The sequence below is a fragment of the Pantherophis guttatus genome, chromosome 1 (genome assembly GCF_059756535.1).
Source record: "Pantherophis guttatus breed Tessera chromosome 1, ASM5975653v1, whole genome shotgun sequence".
NCBI lineage: Eukaryota > Metazoa > Chordata > Lepidosauria > Squamata > Colubridae > Pantherophis > Pantherophis guttatus.
Window position 1 is genome coordinate 191786342 of NC_142063.1, and position 18626 is coordinate 191804967.

An 18626-nucleotide genomic window follows, 5' to 3' on the forward strand; every position below is an offset into this window, starting at 1 on the left:
CTCATAAAAAGGTATCTAAAGACCTGTGTTCTGACAAAGGAGCACGATTCAAAATGCACTGACCATGTCTCCTTGAATGGTGCCAGACTTGGAGCTCAAATCAACAGCCCCTAATCTATGGTTTATCAGATTAAGAATGTTTTCTTCTGACCCTTCCCTCTTTATGTATGCTCAACTTTAGCAAAGGTATCATAATATTTTGTATCACATTTTCCTGTGATGTTCAGATCAGAAGTATAGTTTAGCCATTGCTTAATAACCAAGGCCAAGATATGAGTCTGGTTTATAGTCTGTTTCAGAGGGAATTATTGCAAGTAGGAGAGAAGAGAGGAAGGGACAAATCTATGTCTGTGCAACTTGATCCATGTTCTATCACCCATAGTTCGTTAGAATGAGATTGTTATGAGTAACCAGGCCACTGTTCTGTATGTAATTTTTGTTCATGTGCTTATTCATAGTTATCTAAAGTTATCTCTGTAATGTTTATTTATTTGGGAATAATACCAGTAACATAAAGAGCCAGATTGATGTAGTAGTTAAGGCAGGAGGCTAGAAGCTGAGAGACCATGAGTTGTAGTCCCAAAGCCATCATGGTGACCTAAGGCCAGTCATTCTCAATCTGATAAACCATCGATTTATCAAGCCGAAATGAATCAGACCTTTCAATAGGCATATATCTGCTTCCAGCATTTGTCTAATTGCCTTGAAGGTTTATCTCATAATGTAGTGGACCATAAAGGAGTGCATGCATGCATACTTTTCTATGGTTTTCTCCACCTTCTCTAAACAACCCTTTATAATTATAAAAATGATGATCCTGATTGATAAGTCAAGAAAGGAGAAAAACCCTACTTACAATTTAAGTGTTATCTAAATAAAAATATGATAACTCCTTCATTTAACAGATTGAATGTCTGTTCAATCTGAGATTTCTTCAAGCCTAGAAAAACATTCATACATGAGATTATTGTTTTAAATAGTACTCTATAGCATTAATCCATATACTGCTGCAACCCTATTTTCTATAACCTTTATCTCTGTGAAACAGTGCATTATAGGGCAACAATTTTTGAAAAAAGGTACCTGAAATGGGCTAATTTACGGAATGCATCCAAAATCTGGGACCCATGATTATCAAGAAAATGAAATTTGGGAAAGAAGTGGCTTTGACTCAGTGAGGCACTGGTTGTCTAGTAACAAATTAGTAATAATAGTAAATGCCCATATAGCACTTAGATAAGTGAAAGCAGAAAAAACAAAAGATGTGCAGATGTCATTTGCTGAAGAGTTTCTGGCTTAAGATGACATATATCTTCCTTCATCTTCCTCTAACAACTGCATACATTTGCTTCATTTGCTTCCTCTTCCAGACTTCCATATGGTTTTGTTGTTAGTCATTTAACTCAAATCCTTCAAGACCATATCCATGTTACAAAGCAGTTTTTTCCCCTTAGCCATTCGCCAGCATTTTAATTTTGACAGCTTTCCAAACTGCAGTAAAATTGATTGAATTGAATTGAAGTTACATCTTCTGACTATATTGCTCTCTGGTTTATCACATATATTCTCAAATACAGGTAGTCCTTGGATTACGGCAGCAGTTGAAATTGAAGATTCCATCGCTAAGCGATGCAGTAGTAAAGTGGGACATTATGTGATTAGTGATGGCAATCTGACAGTACAGATTGCTATCCTAGCCTCAGGACATGTAGATTGTTAAGCAGGAAGAGGCAGGAGTCCCAGGCAAGGAAGCTGCGTGTGTGTGTGTGTGTATGAAGGGTGGCCACAGGCAAGAATGCTGGACTGTGTGGGCACATATGTAAGTACAGGCAGGTGCTCCAGAGCATAGGTGGGTGCCATGGGTGTGTGTGTGGAATGGAACATGCCAGGTGAAAAAGTAGCAGGAGTGGGAGCAACTTAGTTTATGGGAAACTGCAGGAGATGTTAGAAAAATTGTGATCATGTGAGCTGGAACGTTGTAATCGCAAGTCAGGGACTGACTATGGAGACACTGCAACTTTACAGGTCAGTCATAAATTCCCACATTCAGTGTGGTCGTAATTCTGAACAATCACTAAACAAGTGGTCATAACTCAAGGACTACTTGTAGATCACCTATGTCAAAAATGTATTTCTATTAAGTCTTTTAGTTGCCAGAATGATCCCCAGTCCATGAGTTAAACAACTAATATATCTGTGGTTGAAAATATTTTACTATATTTCCTTGATAACATACAGTATCTTGAGATAGGTAAGTAGAAGTGTTCCTAAGATTAAAAATGTCTTCATATTTTCTTTTGATACCTGCAGCTTTTCCTAATCTGCTGAATTCAGACAAAAGTGACTGAAGAATCAGACATTAAAAGAAGCAACATAAACTCTGCCATCTCTGAATTAATTCTATATAAATAGGAGTCAGTACATAATGTCTTTCAGCTCTTTTGGATGAAATGAATTGCTATAATGACTGATGCTAATCTATGCAATCTGTCAGCATTTGCACTAACTAACACTGAGATCATCTTTTCGCTGATAATTTGTCAGAACAAGCCAGTCTCATTGTCATTATACATCTGTGACAATATGAGGTCTTTGTATTATTTATGCAGCTATTTAACTTTTTTCTCAAAGTTCTGTCTCCTCCAGGGCTAATATTCAAAGCTTTGTCCAAAGTTCACTTGAATGTCCCATCCCTTTTAACAAAATTACAAAGCTGTCTCCATTGGATCTGAATTTAACTTCATATGGTATTACTTGCAGATCCTCGTTCCATTCCATGTATGTATGTATCTGTGTATCTGTGTATATCTGTGTGTATATATGTATGTATATATCAATGTTCATGAACATATATATATATATATATATATATATATATATATATATATATATGTATGTATGTATGTATATATATGTATATATACACACACACACACACACACACATCAATGTTCATGTTAGTGTGTGTGTATACACACACACTAACATGAACATTGCTGAACATACCAATGCAACGTTATTTCATGAAATGATACTTCCTAAGCTGTTTTCATATATTTTTTGATCCCGTTCCAACTTTCTTACTTTCAGTGTCCATAATATGCACTGATACAAGATACTTAACATTATATTTTGCTTCATGACTATCTGACACTGTTGCATTACAGCATGCTTTTCACCAATATATCCAATGAGGACTATTGATTGAATCTTAAAGTTGGCCCTCTTTCTTTACCTTCAGATTCATTGTTTTGTGAAACCATGGTTAAGTATTTCCAGAATTCCCCACCCACCCCCAGAGTATCCCAGACTGCTTATTAAAAGACTAGGATGCCTGCTAACGATGTCAGACGCAGAAGAAAAATGATATTTATGAGCAGTAGTGGCAAACCTTGTTTGGACTGATCTTCCAAAGAACAGACTTTATTCATTGTTGATTATTATGTTGATTTTTTTTAGGGAGGAGAATCTGGCAGACTTTGTCTATAACATCTGAAGTCTGCTATAGACCTAAGGCTCATTGAACAGGGGGTTTTCTGTATGCTGTTGCTGTGGTTATTATTTGCCCTGAATAAAATATACTAATTCAATTCACACATTCAAATAGTCTTTCCTAAAAGTGCTTGAGACTTCTGCCTAGTAAAATAAGTCCAAATATAATATGTCATCCCTGAAGGATATCTTGTTTTTTAAAAAAAGTAGCCTTATCTATCCGATTATGCACGCTAATATTATACAGAATTATTAGTGCATGTAGATCCCTTTTGAGTGAATTTCAAAAATACGCTGAACACTTGAGAAGGATTTAAGTCTCTCAAAAGAATTTAAGGATATGCAAATAAACCTAGCTGATCAAGTTAAACAGATGCAACTCACACAAACAATGTGAGCCCTCCTTTCCCTGGCTGTTGCTGTCAAAGAACAAGATGAGGTTCTGATGATCTGTAAAAGCAAAAAGGAGGTCATGGAATTTAGTGCTCTCATAATAAACTGCTTTGGTCTTGTTTTATGAAAATAGCTTGATAGGACAGCTCTTACCAAGGCAACATGCATGATGGGATATGTCCTGAGAACCAGTGAGCAAACATCTTTTTTAGTGCATGTAAATTTGAATCAGCATTCTATTAACAAATAATTACCTCATATTACACTTTGATAGGATTTTAGCCTAATTAATTACAAGTTGAAAAACCGCTGTCAAAATGTCATCCGATCTAGATCTGATCAGAGACAAGGTAGAAAACCTTCATGGAAAACAAAGGTAGGGCATCCATTAAATAAAGCGTAATCATATGTTTTCTTTTGTAACTATAACGAGAGGGGTCTTTTTTTTTCTTTAAGGAATCTCCTTCTGGACGCCGGAAAGCCCTTGCTACCAGCAATATCAACATGAAACAATATGCAAGCCCCATGCCGACACAGACAGATGTCAAGTTAAAGTTCAGGCCTTTGTCTAAGAAAGTTCTCTCAGCCACCTTGCAGTTCTCATTATCCTGTATTTTCCTAAGAGAAGGAAAGGCCACGTAAGTTTTGCAAGACATGTTACTCCGTTGCTCTTTATATGTTCCAGAGAGCCTTTCTTACCAGATCTCAGCTCCCTTGAACCACACCACCGAATTTCCCTTGCATGGTTGTTAAAAATCTGTGAAAAGTATGGTTTCAAACAATTCAAAGTGCAAAATGCATGAGAATCACTGTGTAAATCCTGAATAAACATTTTTTTAAAAAAAAAGACTCCCACAAGGCAGTTCTCCCTTCCCGAATCGATAATCCCCGACCTGCCTACCTTCCTACCTATACGACTGTATGACTAGTCGAGTCTGCTTTGCATTATCACCTCTGTTGCTACTCTTAGACCTTCCATAAAAGTGCTGAAAGCGGACCACATTCAACCCCACAGATCCTACAGAGGCTATTGATTGTCATTCTAGTTTTTTGCAAGGCAATGGATGGAGGGCATGAGTTATGGGAAAGAAATTTCTGTCTTTGTTATCACCTCAGGCGTGGCCTTGAATGAACAACTATTTCAGTTTCACCACAGAGTCATAATATGAGACAACAATATGGACCTAGAGCATCAATAAAAATTAGAAAGATAATGCCTACAACACATACTGTAAAAGGAAGCCCTATGTCATTGCTAATTATTTTCATTATAATGTTTTATATAACTTGCTGCCCCAGCACAATACCTTTTTGAGGTTCCTTTCATTAGTAAAAATTATACCTTTTCTTTTCCCATAAGCCTTCATATTCTCCCTTTCAAGATGCAGCTGTACATCAAGGTTAGAATTAATTTGTTTTCTGAAAAGCACTGAATCAAAATTCAGCAGACAGGAGACCTGTCAAATGGGGAAATAGCCATTAGTTCAGATCTGTCAAGATGCTGTAAATGAAGGGCATCTTGAAGCAACAAATTAATTTGATGTTGGTAGGATGATGATGATGATATTATTATTATTATTATTATTATTATTATTATTATTATTATTATTATTAGTAGTAGTAGTAGTAGTAGTAGTAGTAGTAGTAATAATAGTTGTTACACTATTTACATACAATCTGCCAGATAGGTCTAATTGGATTTGGTTTTTCGACTATCAGATCCTTTCTGAGGATCTAGGACACTAAAGATAACATCATAAATTATGCACTGTTCCATGTAATAAAACTTTTTATAATTGGTGAGTTGAAATGTTATCCATTCTACTTGTATCCAATTGCTTTTCCAGATATTTTGAATTAACACCAAGCACACCAACCTCTATGATTTTCCGTATTTGCTCTATTTGTGTCTTTATATAGTATTTCTCTACTTTTTCTGGTTATTTTTGATTGGTCCTTCCATCTCCAGCTACTGCAATTTCAATTATTCGTACTTGTTTCTTTGTAACTACTGCTGTCTAAATGTTTATTATTGTTATGCTTGCTCACACAGTCAGCCAGATGTTTAGACTGCATTTGGCATTTTTATCCACCTATCAAGTCCTTCCTAAAGACCTGGGATAGGCAGATGTTGTTGTTTAATGATGTTAAAGTTATCTATTATTATATACACAAAAATGTGAAATCACAGCTGCCAGTTCTTTAGCCCGTGTTGGCCTTCATATGCATAAAGTTCTTCCTAGGAACCTAGCATGTTGTAATGTGTCGGTGTAATATATCTGCAGATCCAACCATTATTATATTGTTATTATTATTAGAGATGAAGATATGCAGAGTCTGGCAAGTCTGATGAGTATGAAGCAAGCAGATATTGGAAATTTAGATGACTTTGAGGAAGATAATGAAGATGATGAAGAAAATAGAGTAAACCAGGAAGAAAAGGCTGCAAAAATTACAGGTTTGTTTCTTCCCCAAATATGTATGCTTTTGCTTATAAACTTTATTTGAAAATTGTTATTCTTTTTGACCATTTTTCTTTTGAAAATAATGTAGGTTTGTACTATTTGCATTAGGAACAAACAATTTAATCTATAACATGGATTGGTGTCCTTGTGTGAAGTAAGAGAGGATTCATGCTCCTTTTGGTTAACTTCAAAAGAGCCAAAAACACTACATTCAGATAGTCTTTATTTCTGTCATTGTTTCTCTTTCTTTTGACTCCGTGGACTAAAGCAAAATTACTCATGGTTTGAAGGAATAAGGTTTGTGTATATTTATTTTAGTGTGTACTAACGTCTTGCAGGAGTATTGAAATATGGAGTTGTATGGGAGATTTTACAGGTTTTCAGGCCATTAGCCTTCATAATCCCCCTAGTTTCTAGAGTTTACTAATTCAGGAAAAACTAAGCTATCTACATAGTAAATCTAAATTTAAGCTAATATTTTAAGTTCTTGAGCTGAATCAAAGAGTTATAATAGTTTGTCATATCTTGAGAGCATAGCTGGATAACTTGGTTCTGCATAAAGAAGCAAACAGGTAGAAAATCTATTCTATCCAGCAGTGTTAATGTGAAGTAATAAAAAGGATGATAAGCCTGACAGCACAAGATAGCTGACAGCTTTATACGAAAACAGATTTGTGTTGTATATGCATGTTTGTGTGTGCAAGAGAGAGAAAGAAAGAGAGAGAGAGAGAGATTTCAATCTACGGAAGGCACAGCAATATTTTCCACCTCAAGAGAATATAGAGCTCAGTTCTGGGATAGGTATTCATGAAAGAAAGGAAAAGAAATAACATTTAAATTTGATGAAGGAGTCACAGTCCATATCTCTTCTTGGAAATTTCCCAGCAGCCTTGTTGGTTCATCCTACATCCTTCTAAAGCACTTCCTGGATAACACACACTCTGAATTGGATTTGGACCACATACTGGAATACTAACTTTTTAAAATGAGATTCGGAGTAGCCTCTAATAACTACTAAGATATATCATAATTTAACATGTAACTCAGTAAAAGTATTTGTAATTGGAGTAACATCAATGTTCTACTTTCTTTGATGTTCCACCTATAAAGTATTATATTGTAATCTCCTTGAAAAAAATATTTCTGTTTCTACAGTATCATATGTTCCAGTCTTGGGAATATACAGTATGTGTGTCAGTATGTGATAATAGGAAAGATTTTAAAAAAGAGAGATAAAGTAGATAGTGAAAGTTTTGTCTATATCAGTAGATTAGTTTTGTCTGTCATTAATGTTTTAGTAAATCAAGTTAAATGGAAAAGATGCTTATATCACCAAAAGCAATGCTTTCATTAATATTGTTTTCCATAAACATGTTTTTATAATTTTATCACAAACTCCCTGATAAATGAGATGATCTTGATTAAATTTCTTGTTTGTTCCACAAAGAATTGATTCAATTCTGTTATGTCTCATTGAATTTCATGTTCTTAGCATTTCTCCATCTTGCAGTTTTCCACGCATGCCTTCTTTCATTCTTCACCAGAGCCTTTGTCCATCTCAGTCTCTGTCAATCTCTGTTTTCCAAATGACTGCCAAATGCTCAACTAAAGAAAAAAATTATGAACATTAAACAAATGCATATAGATTACTTTACCTTTCATCCTTGTCATCTCTCTTGTATATTATATATATATGATATTCATGATAATGCAGCTTGGAGATTCAGCTGTTGAATCACTATATGACGTTGCTATACTGCACTGGGAAAAGAAGATTCCACATATCTGCTGTGAAAAACAGTAGCAATTAAACTAAATTGATGTTTCCTCTTCCCCTTTCCTCCAGTCACTTCCTTGATTGTCTGCACACTTGAACAACTTTACCATATAGATCAGATGAAGTGTGTCAAACAGATACTAAATACTATCAAAATGTCCAGTTTACATTATAGCTCTTATCCCATTGGATCTATTAGCTGTAAATTGTCCTCAAAAGGTTAGAGCAGGTTTTTGCTCTTCCAGTTCTGCATGGCAGGGCAATATGGCTAAGTTTTATTTGGCAACGTTAATTGTGTGTCTATGCTACCTTAATTAAAATATTATATTTCAGTATTTTAATTATTATTAGTTAGTTCTTGTTTTAGTGTAGAATGTGTGCAAGATAATTCTGTTAATTAAAATATATTTCATGTTCACTGAGGTTCCACATTCTAGAATGTGGAAAAGCCCTCATGAAAGTACAGAGATATATTGATTATGATTGTTCAGTCTGGAATGTATTCCTAAATTAACATTTCTTTTCCTTTTCTCTTTTTCCTAATAACAGCATGTATTGTATTCCTTTTCCATTAAATGACCTTACCTCACAGTTGTCTTGACTGGCTTCTGTTTACAGAAATTGTAAACCAGTTGAATGCTCTGAGCAGCTTAGATGAAGATCAAGATGACTGCATAAAGCATACAAATATGCTGTCCACTAAATCAGCCAGTTCTTCTGAAGGTCTATGAGCTTTCCTCCTTTTCTGTTTCTGGCATGTCTGCATTTTACTGTGACCTCCTTAGTATCTGTTCATATTCAAGTGTTGGTTGTAGCTTTGTGCTTGGTGTCCATTACAGTCTTGTTGCATACAGTCAAGAGTATGCAACAAGATATGGTGCATTCATCGGCCAAGGTGAGGAAACTATGGCCCTCAGATATTATTGGATTCATGTTTCCATCAGCCCCTCCAGCGTGGTCATTGATCAGAAAAGATTGCAATTGTAGTCAGATCTTCCATTTGCTAAACCTAGCTCAGAACTCCCATTACTTGTGCTTGGAAGTATTGCATTCTTTCTCTGAGGTAATGTGTATGCTGCATGTGGGCCTTCCAGCTTAGTAATGGAAAAATTACTACCTTTATATATTGATTTTCTTTAAGTTAGCATTTTTTCTTTCTAAAAACTATTGCTAGACCCTTCCAGGTCAGTTAAACAGTTATATAATAAACTTGCACTTGCTTCTGTTCATGTTACTAAGCTGGAAACATTGGTGTACTATAAATATAAGAGTTTAGTTTAGCAGTAAAAAACGTGTCATGATTCACTATTAAAAGGAATACATAGTACTTAAGATAAGTATTTGGAAAGTGATTGTTTAAACATTCTATATTTAATCCTAAATGAAAGTATAAAATGTGTATTGAAAGGTATTTTGCTTGGTTTCTTAGAACTTATCAACAAGCTTAGTTTCCTGGATGAAGAGGAGCAAGATTTGGCAAATTCAAGATCAAATCCATTTGTAGATTCTGATAAGTCTGAGCTGAATCCTTTTGGAGACACTGATATCGAAGGTATTTAATTTTGCCATATACAATCTTTGGATTGTGCTATACTTTGTAGCAAGATCACAAATGACATGTACTTCCTACTTCTCATTTTCTAAAAGTTTCTTTGATGTTACTTATGTGCTGGTAATTTTCAATTTAAATATTCAACCACAGCTTGCTTAAGGTGTAGCTTAATGATGGAATTCTTCAACCTGAAGTAGCCTTTTAGGTCAGTGTTTGATCAAATCATTTTTCTCTTTCTAGACATGCCTGGACAATTTAATAAAAGTTTATATAATATTTTAAGTCTTAGTAATAATAATCAATACTTTAATGTTATTTGGTGTTTGGTTTAACTCAAATTTAAGTATGTACGAAAAGTTGCACTTTCGTAATCTTTCATAAATATATGAATCATTATATAATTTATCTATAACGAATATACATTCACAGTGAAACAACTAGATTAGGAAGTCTGCACCAGAAGAACTGCCCCCCCCCAGAAAAAGATGGAGTAAACTGTTAATATAAAAGCCATGATGAGAATTGTTCTTCTTTTGTTTGTTTATTGTTTTAAACAGTAGTTTATGCAAACTTATTATTTAGCAAAACCAACCCTTGATAAAATCATGAATGCTCACGCTTTACCCTTTAGCACCCTATTCTAAACTCCCAGAGGATTTTGCATTATAGTCAAGACAAACCCTTTCAAACTTTTGGACATGGCTTAATACAAAGGACTGAACCCACAGTAAAATAAATTAGTCCTAATCCATCAAGTATTCTGGAAGGATACCATGATCATTAAAATTCAGAGCTACTGAGTAGTCTAGAAGAATTGTTTTCAGTATCATTCCAGTCAAAATCCCAATTGACTTCGATCCAGCAAATCATACCATGTAGATGTCTCTTGAATTGTGAGGCCACTGTATTCTCAATCAGTTTACATACAAATAAAATATTTGAGATGCCCTACAAATATAAGTTAAACCAGTTCAAAAGAGGATTTCTTTAACAAAGTTCTTATATTGCTTCCTTTAGACAGAGGGAACATATGGGGCCAGTCCCATTTTTGCCAGTTTAACCAGCTGAAAAAGAAAAGGATTAGTAAGTAGTGGTCCCCATCCCTCACAACTGATTTGCAGCCTTGAAATCTGTAACTGGAAGAGGATCCAAAATAAGAGGACAAATAGTTGCTGAGCTTTCATCCCTATGTCTTGCCTGTAGCTTAACTGAAAAGTTGTAATGGATCCATTCAACTATCTGCACAGAATTGTAAACTGTGCTGCTCACCATTGCATTCCTCCAACATTTTGGCAAAGGAATTACCATTTAGTATAGAAAAGCTATGTTGGCCTGTTTTGTGCAAATATAGTGGAGAGACAGAAGTAAGCACTTTTTTGCTCCCTCCACAGATGTTCAAGTGGATCTTAAGATGGACTCTATATTTTGATCTATCCTGAGACTTTCTCCTTTTGTGGTTCATTGGTTGTCCCTTCTTCTTCAATATTCTCAGCTCCCTAGTAAACCTTGGAAGTGATCTAATTTCATGGGATTAAAGGGCTCTTATGGATAATCATGACAACTGCTTTGATAATCTGATTCTGTATTCCTGCCAGGACATCAACAGAATCACATCTTCATCCTACTTCACATGAAGTAGCAAATCTCCAGATGATTTAGGAAACCACCAAGATTCATCAAGTGCCTGGGTTGGATCATTTAAACCACTCTTGCAGCCTTCCAGAGATTTCTGCCAAGTATCAGTCTAAAACAGAATAGAGAGATTCTGTTTATGACAATGAAGTCCTAAGGGGTTCTCCTGCAGACCATCAAGGCCTAATAGATCACTGGTTGCAGAGCCTGCACCCAAGTTATTGGTCTGAATGTCTTCTTTTTGAAGCAGGGTGAAACTTCTCAGCTACCTTAGTGGACAAGACTAAATATAATGGCCTGAAACCAGAAAGAACTAGATTTAAGTTTTATAGTAAGAAAAATGTTTTGACAACAGTTTGACAGTACCATTCAGCTACCCGGAGAGATGTGGATTCTCCACTTGGAGATTTTCAAGACATGAATCGAACAAGCCATTCTTTAGATATATTTTAGTTCAGGGGCTCTCAGTGGGAACTTTTGCTTTCAGGCTGATACTAATTCTGCCCTTGTTCCTTAGTCTTTTATTGGCCAGGATGGGAAATTATTATCTATTATTTATTGTTTATTCAATTTATTTGCTGCCCATCTTGCCATATGTGTACTGCTATCTGCATTGTTACCCCCATTCCATTAGAGACCCCTCCTAACATTATACTAGAAAGATGAATATAAAAAAGCAGAGGTGTAAAACAGCAACGATGAATGAACACTTTCTTTTTTTTAATAAAAGTTTTTTATTTTATCGACAAACAAATATACAATACATAATCAATCAGTGTATCATTTAAGTACATTTTCTTCCTACTCTTCCACTATTTATCATATCTTAATATTATCATTTCATTTATTATAACATTTCTCCCACATTTCTTGCTTTTCTATTCATACATTTATCTATCTTCTTTCTCTTTTTTCTTCTTTGCTCATTACATTACCCTATATATATATCTTCTCTAACCAATGATAAAATTGCCCCCATACCTTAAATATTCCAATTCCTCTCTTTCTTTAATTGTCAAAGTCAATCTATTCATTTTTGCACAATCCAATATGTTCTGATAAACACTTTCTTGCTGTTGCAAGATCAAGCATGGGATTGAGGCAATTTGCTTCTCTCTGAAGTGATAAATACATACCAAGATATGAAATATGATCATGATACAACCATATTGTATTCTACAATGTTCTAATTGTTGAGTGTAATATCTAACTACTAAACCTCTTGATTATTTTAAATCTCAGACTTTACAATAAGAGACTGGCCTCCAACATCAGATACATAAGGTTGATATTAGAGAAAAAGGACATGCATACACAAAGTTCCCAGCGCAAGCCTTATTCTTCCACGGAACATCCTCATCTGTGCTTAATGTCTGGTTTTTTTCCTGGACACTGGATTTTTCTGACAGTAGATATAGTGATATCTGCATTAGTTATAATGGCTGGGGAAGATAGACTGAAGTGCTGTCTGTTATTAAATTTACTGGCTCATAAACTGAGGCCGACGGTTAAGGAAGGCTCTTCTAGCTAATGCTTATAAGCTAACTTTGTTACTCTGTAGTACTTAAGGGAGGCTTAACTAGTCTAAACAGCAGCAGTGTTTCCCTTTTAGCTGTGTCTTGGATTAGTAATACATCCCAGAGTTCTGCTGTATCTACATTTGACAGAAGGATTTAGATTAATTAGTTAATGTTTGTAAAGAATTTTGAAGATTAAAGAACAATATAAATGCTAAACGTTACAAGAGGTTGATTGTTTAAATATACAGATTCTTTTGAACACCCTTCTCTTTCCTCCTTCCTATTCTTTTTTGTTTTTTTATTGTTTTATTTTGTTTTTAAAAGTCTGCATCACTTTTCTGTATTTGGTTCATGTCTTTGATGATGTGTTTAATCTGGAGCGGGTTTTTTCTTTCATTTTTTGAGATAATAATTAATCAATTGATTTCTTCATTTTTGTATAAATGATTCTTGGGTTCTTCCTTTAAGCCATACTTGTCATAAATATTATGAATTGAGTATCAAGACTTCATCTGTAAAATTTCACATATTCTTTATTAATGGACCTTGATATTCTGAAATACGCCTCTAGAAATGGGTCTATTTTAAACTGATATTCTAGAATCTATCTCTGTTACTGAATGTACTGAATTTCATACGCCCAGCAACTCGGGTGCAAGATTAGATATGTGGCCATAGAGGCAGATTAAATATAAAGATGAAATGAATGGGTTGTATTGAGTTGAATTTGTATGATCCTAAGCCAGTTTTTGAAGTGGATTACCGGTACATATCTTTAGTTAATTGTTTCAGAGCATATATCAAATCTGAATGATTTCTGAGTCACCTGGCCAGAGCAGTATGTTGCATTCCTTCTTTATGGGAAAGCAAAAAATAAGGGACATTATGAAGCAGATACATAACAAAATTACAATATATGACTAACCTGCTTTTGGTTTAATGGATCACAATTGAGCAGGACTTCTACTTGAATTGCTTCAATTTCAACAGTTGAACAAAACGTAAAAGTGAATTATTTGTAACAAAAACCATTTCCTTTTTGTGTATGACTAATTCTTTGCTCTGGCCAGTATTGAATAACACTGTTAAGCTAACATTTCTGTGCAATACTAGAAGCAAAAGTCAAATGAAACCATTCCCCCCTTTTCAGTTATTTATTGTTTAAAATGCATGCACAAAAGATGGAATTGAGAACATGACAGTCTGCCTTCTGCAATCTGCCTGTTGGAAAAGTTGTTTTTAGCAGACCTGTAACTGTTTCAGATTTTGGCTGAACAGTTATTATGTCTGTTATGGGTGGTCCTGTTGAAATCAGGATTCTCCCAATACTGATAAAATTTCTGAGTAGTATTTTCTTTAACTTTCCCTAGTCATCAAAGAATTGTCTTTTTCCCCCCCCTTTTGGTTTATAATGATTTACAACATACTTTATAAGTATTCCTCTTGTTTTATTAATACTAATTTGGGATGGGAACTGTTTTGTATTCTTATTAGAGTTATATCAGGAGAAATGCACTATTCTGAAGGAATTGAAGAATTCCTTCTCCATTAAGACACAACCTCTTGATTGTGCTCTCTGTAGAACAAGACATTAAGATGACTTCATTATCCAAACAAGAGCGCTACTGTGATGACAGCGATGAATATAACCCCTTTAAAGAAAAGAGTGTGGAGTATGTGAACCCTTTTGATGAGCCAGACCCTGAACCTGAGGTCCTATTACCTGTCAAAGACTCTCCTCCTCAACCTAGCAAAAGGAAAAATATCCGGCCTGTGGATATGAGCAAATATCTTTACGCTGACACATCAAGAACAGATGAAGAGGAGTTAGATGAGTAAGTAGATCACTTTTTTTTCCTTTGCATTAGTTGGGATTTCAGCACAAAACCTCCAGGCATAAAATATTAAAACCTGATTATTCTTGTATGAAGTACAAGAATAAACTGCTCCGTTAACAGAATTTGAATACATTAAACATTGGGGCATGCGTGTTACTGGCTTTTTTTCTGTGAGGCTTTAAATCATCAAAGCAGGATCTCTGAAGGGAGGCGTAGATACAGATGTTCAGAATGAAAAGCATGCATGCTCAATTCAGGCGTGGCATTGGCTGCTGCAGCAGTTCAGTTGGCTAGTGGCCAGCTTGAACTATCCATATATGTAAGGAACTATACAATGCAGTGACATTTGAGGATAATGGATGACCTAGTCTTTAGAACTTTGGTACTATCCTTCTTTACTCAATGATCATTCAATACATTTAAGCAGTTCTATAGAATTCAAGACCTCTCCCCCTTTTCAAAGTGTTGTATTAGATGTATAATGCAAAGTTCTTTTCTTGATCGGTTTTAGTAATAATAGTATTGATTGCCCCAATATTTGAGGAAGATGAAACTAATTGTGTTTTCTCTGTTATAAATACAAATGGTGGTCCCAGGTCTTTCCTATTCTCCCCCCCACCCCCCCCTTTTTTTTTTGTCCTGGAAAGTGGGTGTATATTTTTCTTTTCTTTTTTTTTTTTTTTTAAATACTTTATTGAATTTTCCAATTTTTAAAAAGACAATGTACAATCACAATCTTGATCCGAGGTGCAATGTTTACACATTTCATAGATCAAACATTAAATGAATTCCATCCATAGCTATACAATATGCAGTTCTATACAATTCTCTACATTTCTATACAATTAAGTCCATTTCGGGTGTCTAACAAATCGTAGCCTATTATCATATTTTTATCCTATTCTTTAACCAGTTATACCAAATTCCCCATACTTCGTAGTACTTAAAGTTCTCTTCATTTTTTAGCTCGCTCGTCAATTTGGCCATCTCTGCGCACTCTAGAATTTTATTTATTAATGTTTCTTCAGAGGGGGTAGAGTTGGATTTCCAGAGTTTCGCAAAGGCTAATCTAGCCGCAGTAATAATTTGAATTGCCAGTTGGGTTTTATTGTTGTCAAGGCCATCTTCAATCATACCTAAGAGGAAGGATTCCGGGGCCAGGGCTATCTCTTGTCCCATTATTTCCGAGAGCCAGAGTCGAATCTTTAACCAAAACTTTTTGGTCTCAGGGCAAGTCCACCACAGATGGTAAAAGGTGCCGACCGTCTTTCCACATTTCCAACATAAAGCAGAGGAATTTGGAAATATTTTGGCCAGCCTGTCCGGGGCTAGGTACCACCTATGCAGCATTTTGTAGTGATTTTCCCTGAATGTTACCGATTTCGTTATTTTGAGATTTCTGTTCCAAGCTATCTCCCAGTCATTGAAATTAAGGCCATATCCTAAATTTTTCTCCCAAATGCTTAGCTGATTTTTAGCTATCTTCTCGGCTCTATCCTCATCTAATATAAAGTTATAGATTTTCGATAGCATTTTCTTATCTGGTCCCCAAATAATTTTGTCAAAATATCCATATTTCATTTCAATACCACATTTATCTCTATCTTCTTGAAATCTAGACTTAATCTGAAGATATTTCCACCAATCCAGAATAAACCCCTGGTCCCTCAGTACTTCCAAGGGTTTGAGCTTCCCTTCTTCATCCAAGATATCCTTATATGTGCCCATTTTATAGTTCTCTCTTCTATTTGGGGCCACTAGAGCATCCATAATCGACAACCAGCTAGGAACCTTGGTATATATCTTCTGTCTAATTTCCAGCCACGTACGAATCAATGTCTCTCTAATTTTATGTTTATGGAAATGAGTTTTCTTCCTATCCTTTATATCCCAGAGGTAAGCGTGCCATCCTTCAAGGAGATCGTGTCCTTCTAGTGTTAAGATTCTACCTTCTTGTAATTTGATCCACTCCTTTATCCAAATTATTTTTGCCGCCTTTTGATATAATTCCCAGTCAGGGAGCCCGAACCCTCCCAAATTTCTTTTCCCTTGAAGTGTCTTGAGAGAAATCCTCGATTTCTTACCCTCCCACAGAAAATTCCTGATATGTTTATTCAGATCCAAAAAAAAAATTTTTATCTAGTGATATCGGTATATTTTGAAATAGAAATAGAAATTTCGGTAAAATATTCATTTTGATCGCCGCAATTTTACCAGTCAGGGACAATTTAAGCCTCCTCCACCTATCAAGATCTTGATTAGTTTTCTGCAATAACGGGATATAGTTATCATCTTTTAATGAAGAGAGTCTCGCCGTAATCCATATTCCCAGATATTTTATCTTCTTAACTACCTGGAGGCCTAATAAATCTTCTAATTCTTTCGTTTGTAGGTTTGTCATATTTTTCACAATTATTTTGGTTTTGTTCTTATTAAGTTTAAAGCCCGCGACTTCTCCATAATTCTGAACTTCCTGCATTAATTTTAAGCTGGTATCTAATGGGTCTTCTATTATGAAGGCAACGTCGTCCGCAAAAGCCTGTGTTTTAAATATTTCCTTCCTAATCTTCAAGCCTTTGATATTTTCATTAGTTCTAATCCTTCTAAGTAAGACCTCTAATGCTAGAATGTAAAGTAAGGGGGATAGGGGACATCCCTGCCTAACTCCTCTTTGGATCTGAAATGTCTGGGTTCTGCCTCCGTTAACTAATATATTTGCCCTCTGATTTTGGTAAATATTCTCTATCATCTTCCTAAAGTTAGTCCCGAATCCCATTAGATCTATTTGGTTTATCATGAAGGTCCAATTCAGGTTGTCGAATGCCTTTTGGGCATCGACAAACATTAAAGCCATCTGTTTTCCAGGGTGTTGTTCATAATATTCAAAAGTATTTAGGACTGTTCTCAGATTGTCTCTAATCTGTCTCCCTGGGAGAAAACCATTTTGATCCTTATGTATCCATCGGTTTAAAATTTTCTTGAATCTCTCCGCTATTATAGTCATAAATAATTTGTAATCTGCGTTAAGCAGTGAGATAGGTCTATAGTTGGAGATCTGCTTCGGGTCGGCACCTTCTTTCAGAATGATCGTCAGGTACGCTTCCCTCCAGGAGTCTGGGATTGTTATACCAGCAATAACATCATTTAAAATTTCTAACAATTCCAATTTCAGAGCATCATCAAATTTTTGATATAATTCTCCGGGGAGACCATCAGGGCCTGGGGTTTTGTTCTTCTTTATTTTGGATAAGGCGGTTCTTAACTCCCCTATGGTGATCTTTTCATTTAACATTTCCTTTTCTTCTTCCGGAATTTGAGGAAGGTTGGCTTCCAACAAATACTGTTCTACCTTGTTTAACTCAATTCCTTCATTTTTGTAAAGACATTCATAAAATTTTCTTATGCTTTCTAATTTGTCTTCTTCCTTCGTCAACAGGATGCCCTGTGGGTCTTCTAAAGCTAGTATTTGGTTTTTTTCCTTCTCTTTTTTTAATTTATATGCGAGCCATCTCCCCGACTTGTTAGCGTTCTCGAAACAATAATGCTTAGATCTTCTTATTTTTTGAGCTATCTCCTCCTGGTCCAATAGATTCAGTCTATGTCTCATCATCAACCACTGTTGTTTCGTCGCCTCATCTCCCGGTCGTTGCTGTAATTCAGCCTCAGTTTGTAATAATTTTTGAGTAAGTTCTTCTCTACTCTTTCTTTTTTCCTTATTTTTAAAGGCAGTATATGAGATGGCTACTCCTCTGACATAGGCCTTCATAGTGTCCCACACAATTTCTTTGGCTGTCCCTCGATTTCCATTTTCTAAGAAGAAGCGTTTGATTTCTTCATTCAATTTGAGTGTGAACTCTTTTTCATTTAGGAGATTGGTCCTTAAGCTCCATCTCTGTTGTATTTTCTTCGTATCATGAGACCATCTAATTTCGAGGAGCTTATGATCTGCCCAAGTAT

The 18626-nt window shown here is 35.3% G+C and overlaps 1 protein-coding gene across 4 annotated transcripts in view; it reads left to right on the forward strand.

The window, feature by feature from the left end:
• The window catches only part of EHBP1 (EH domain binding protein 1), a 302398-nt gene that overhangs the window by 105090 nt on the left and 178682 nt on the right, over nt 1-18626 (forward strand). For 2 of the 4 annotated variants that reach the window (XM_034432473.3, XM_034432475.3), the window contains exons 6-10: nt 4342-4523; nt 6204-6343; nt 8746-8850; nt 9557-9679; nt 14414-14666. In XM_034432473.3, the coding sequence (XP_034288364.2) occupies nt 4342-4523; nt 6204-6343; nt 8746-8850; nt 9557-9679; nt 14414-14666 (803 nt within the window). The remainder of the gene's footprint in view (nt 1-4341; nt 4524-6203; nt 6344-8745; nt 8851-9556; nt 9680-14413; nt 14667-18626) is intronic. The other 2 variants (XM_034432474.2, XM_034432477.2) reach the window with 1 other exon arrangement.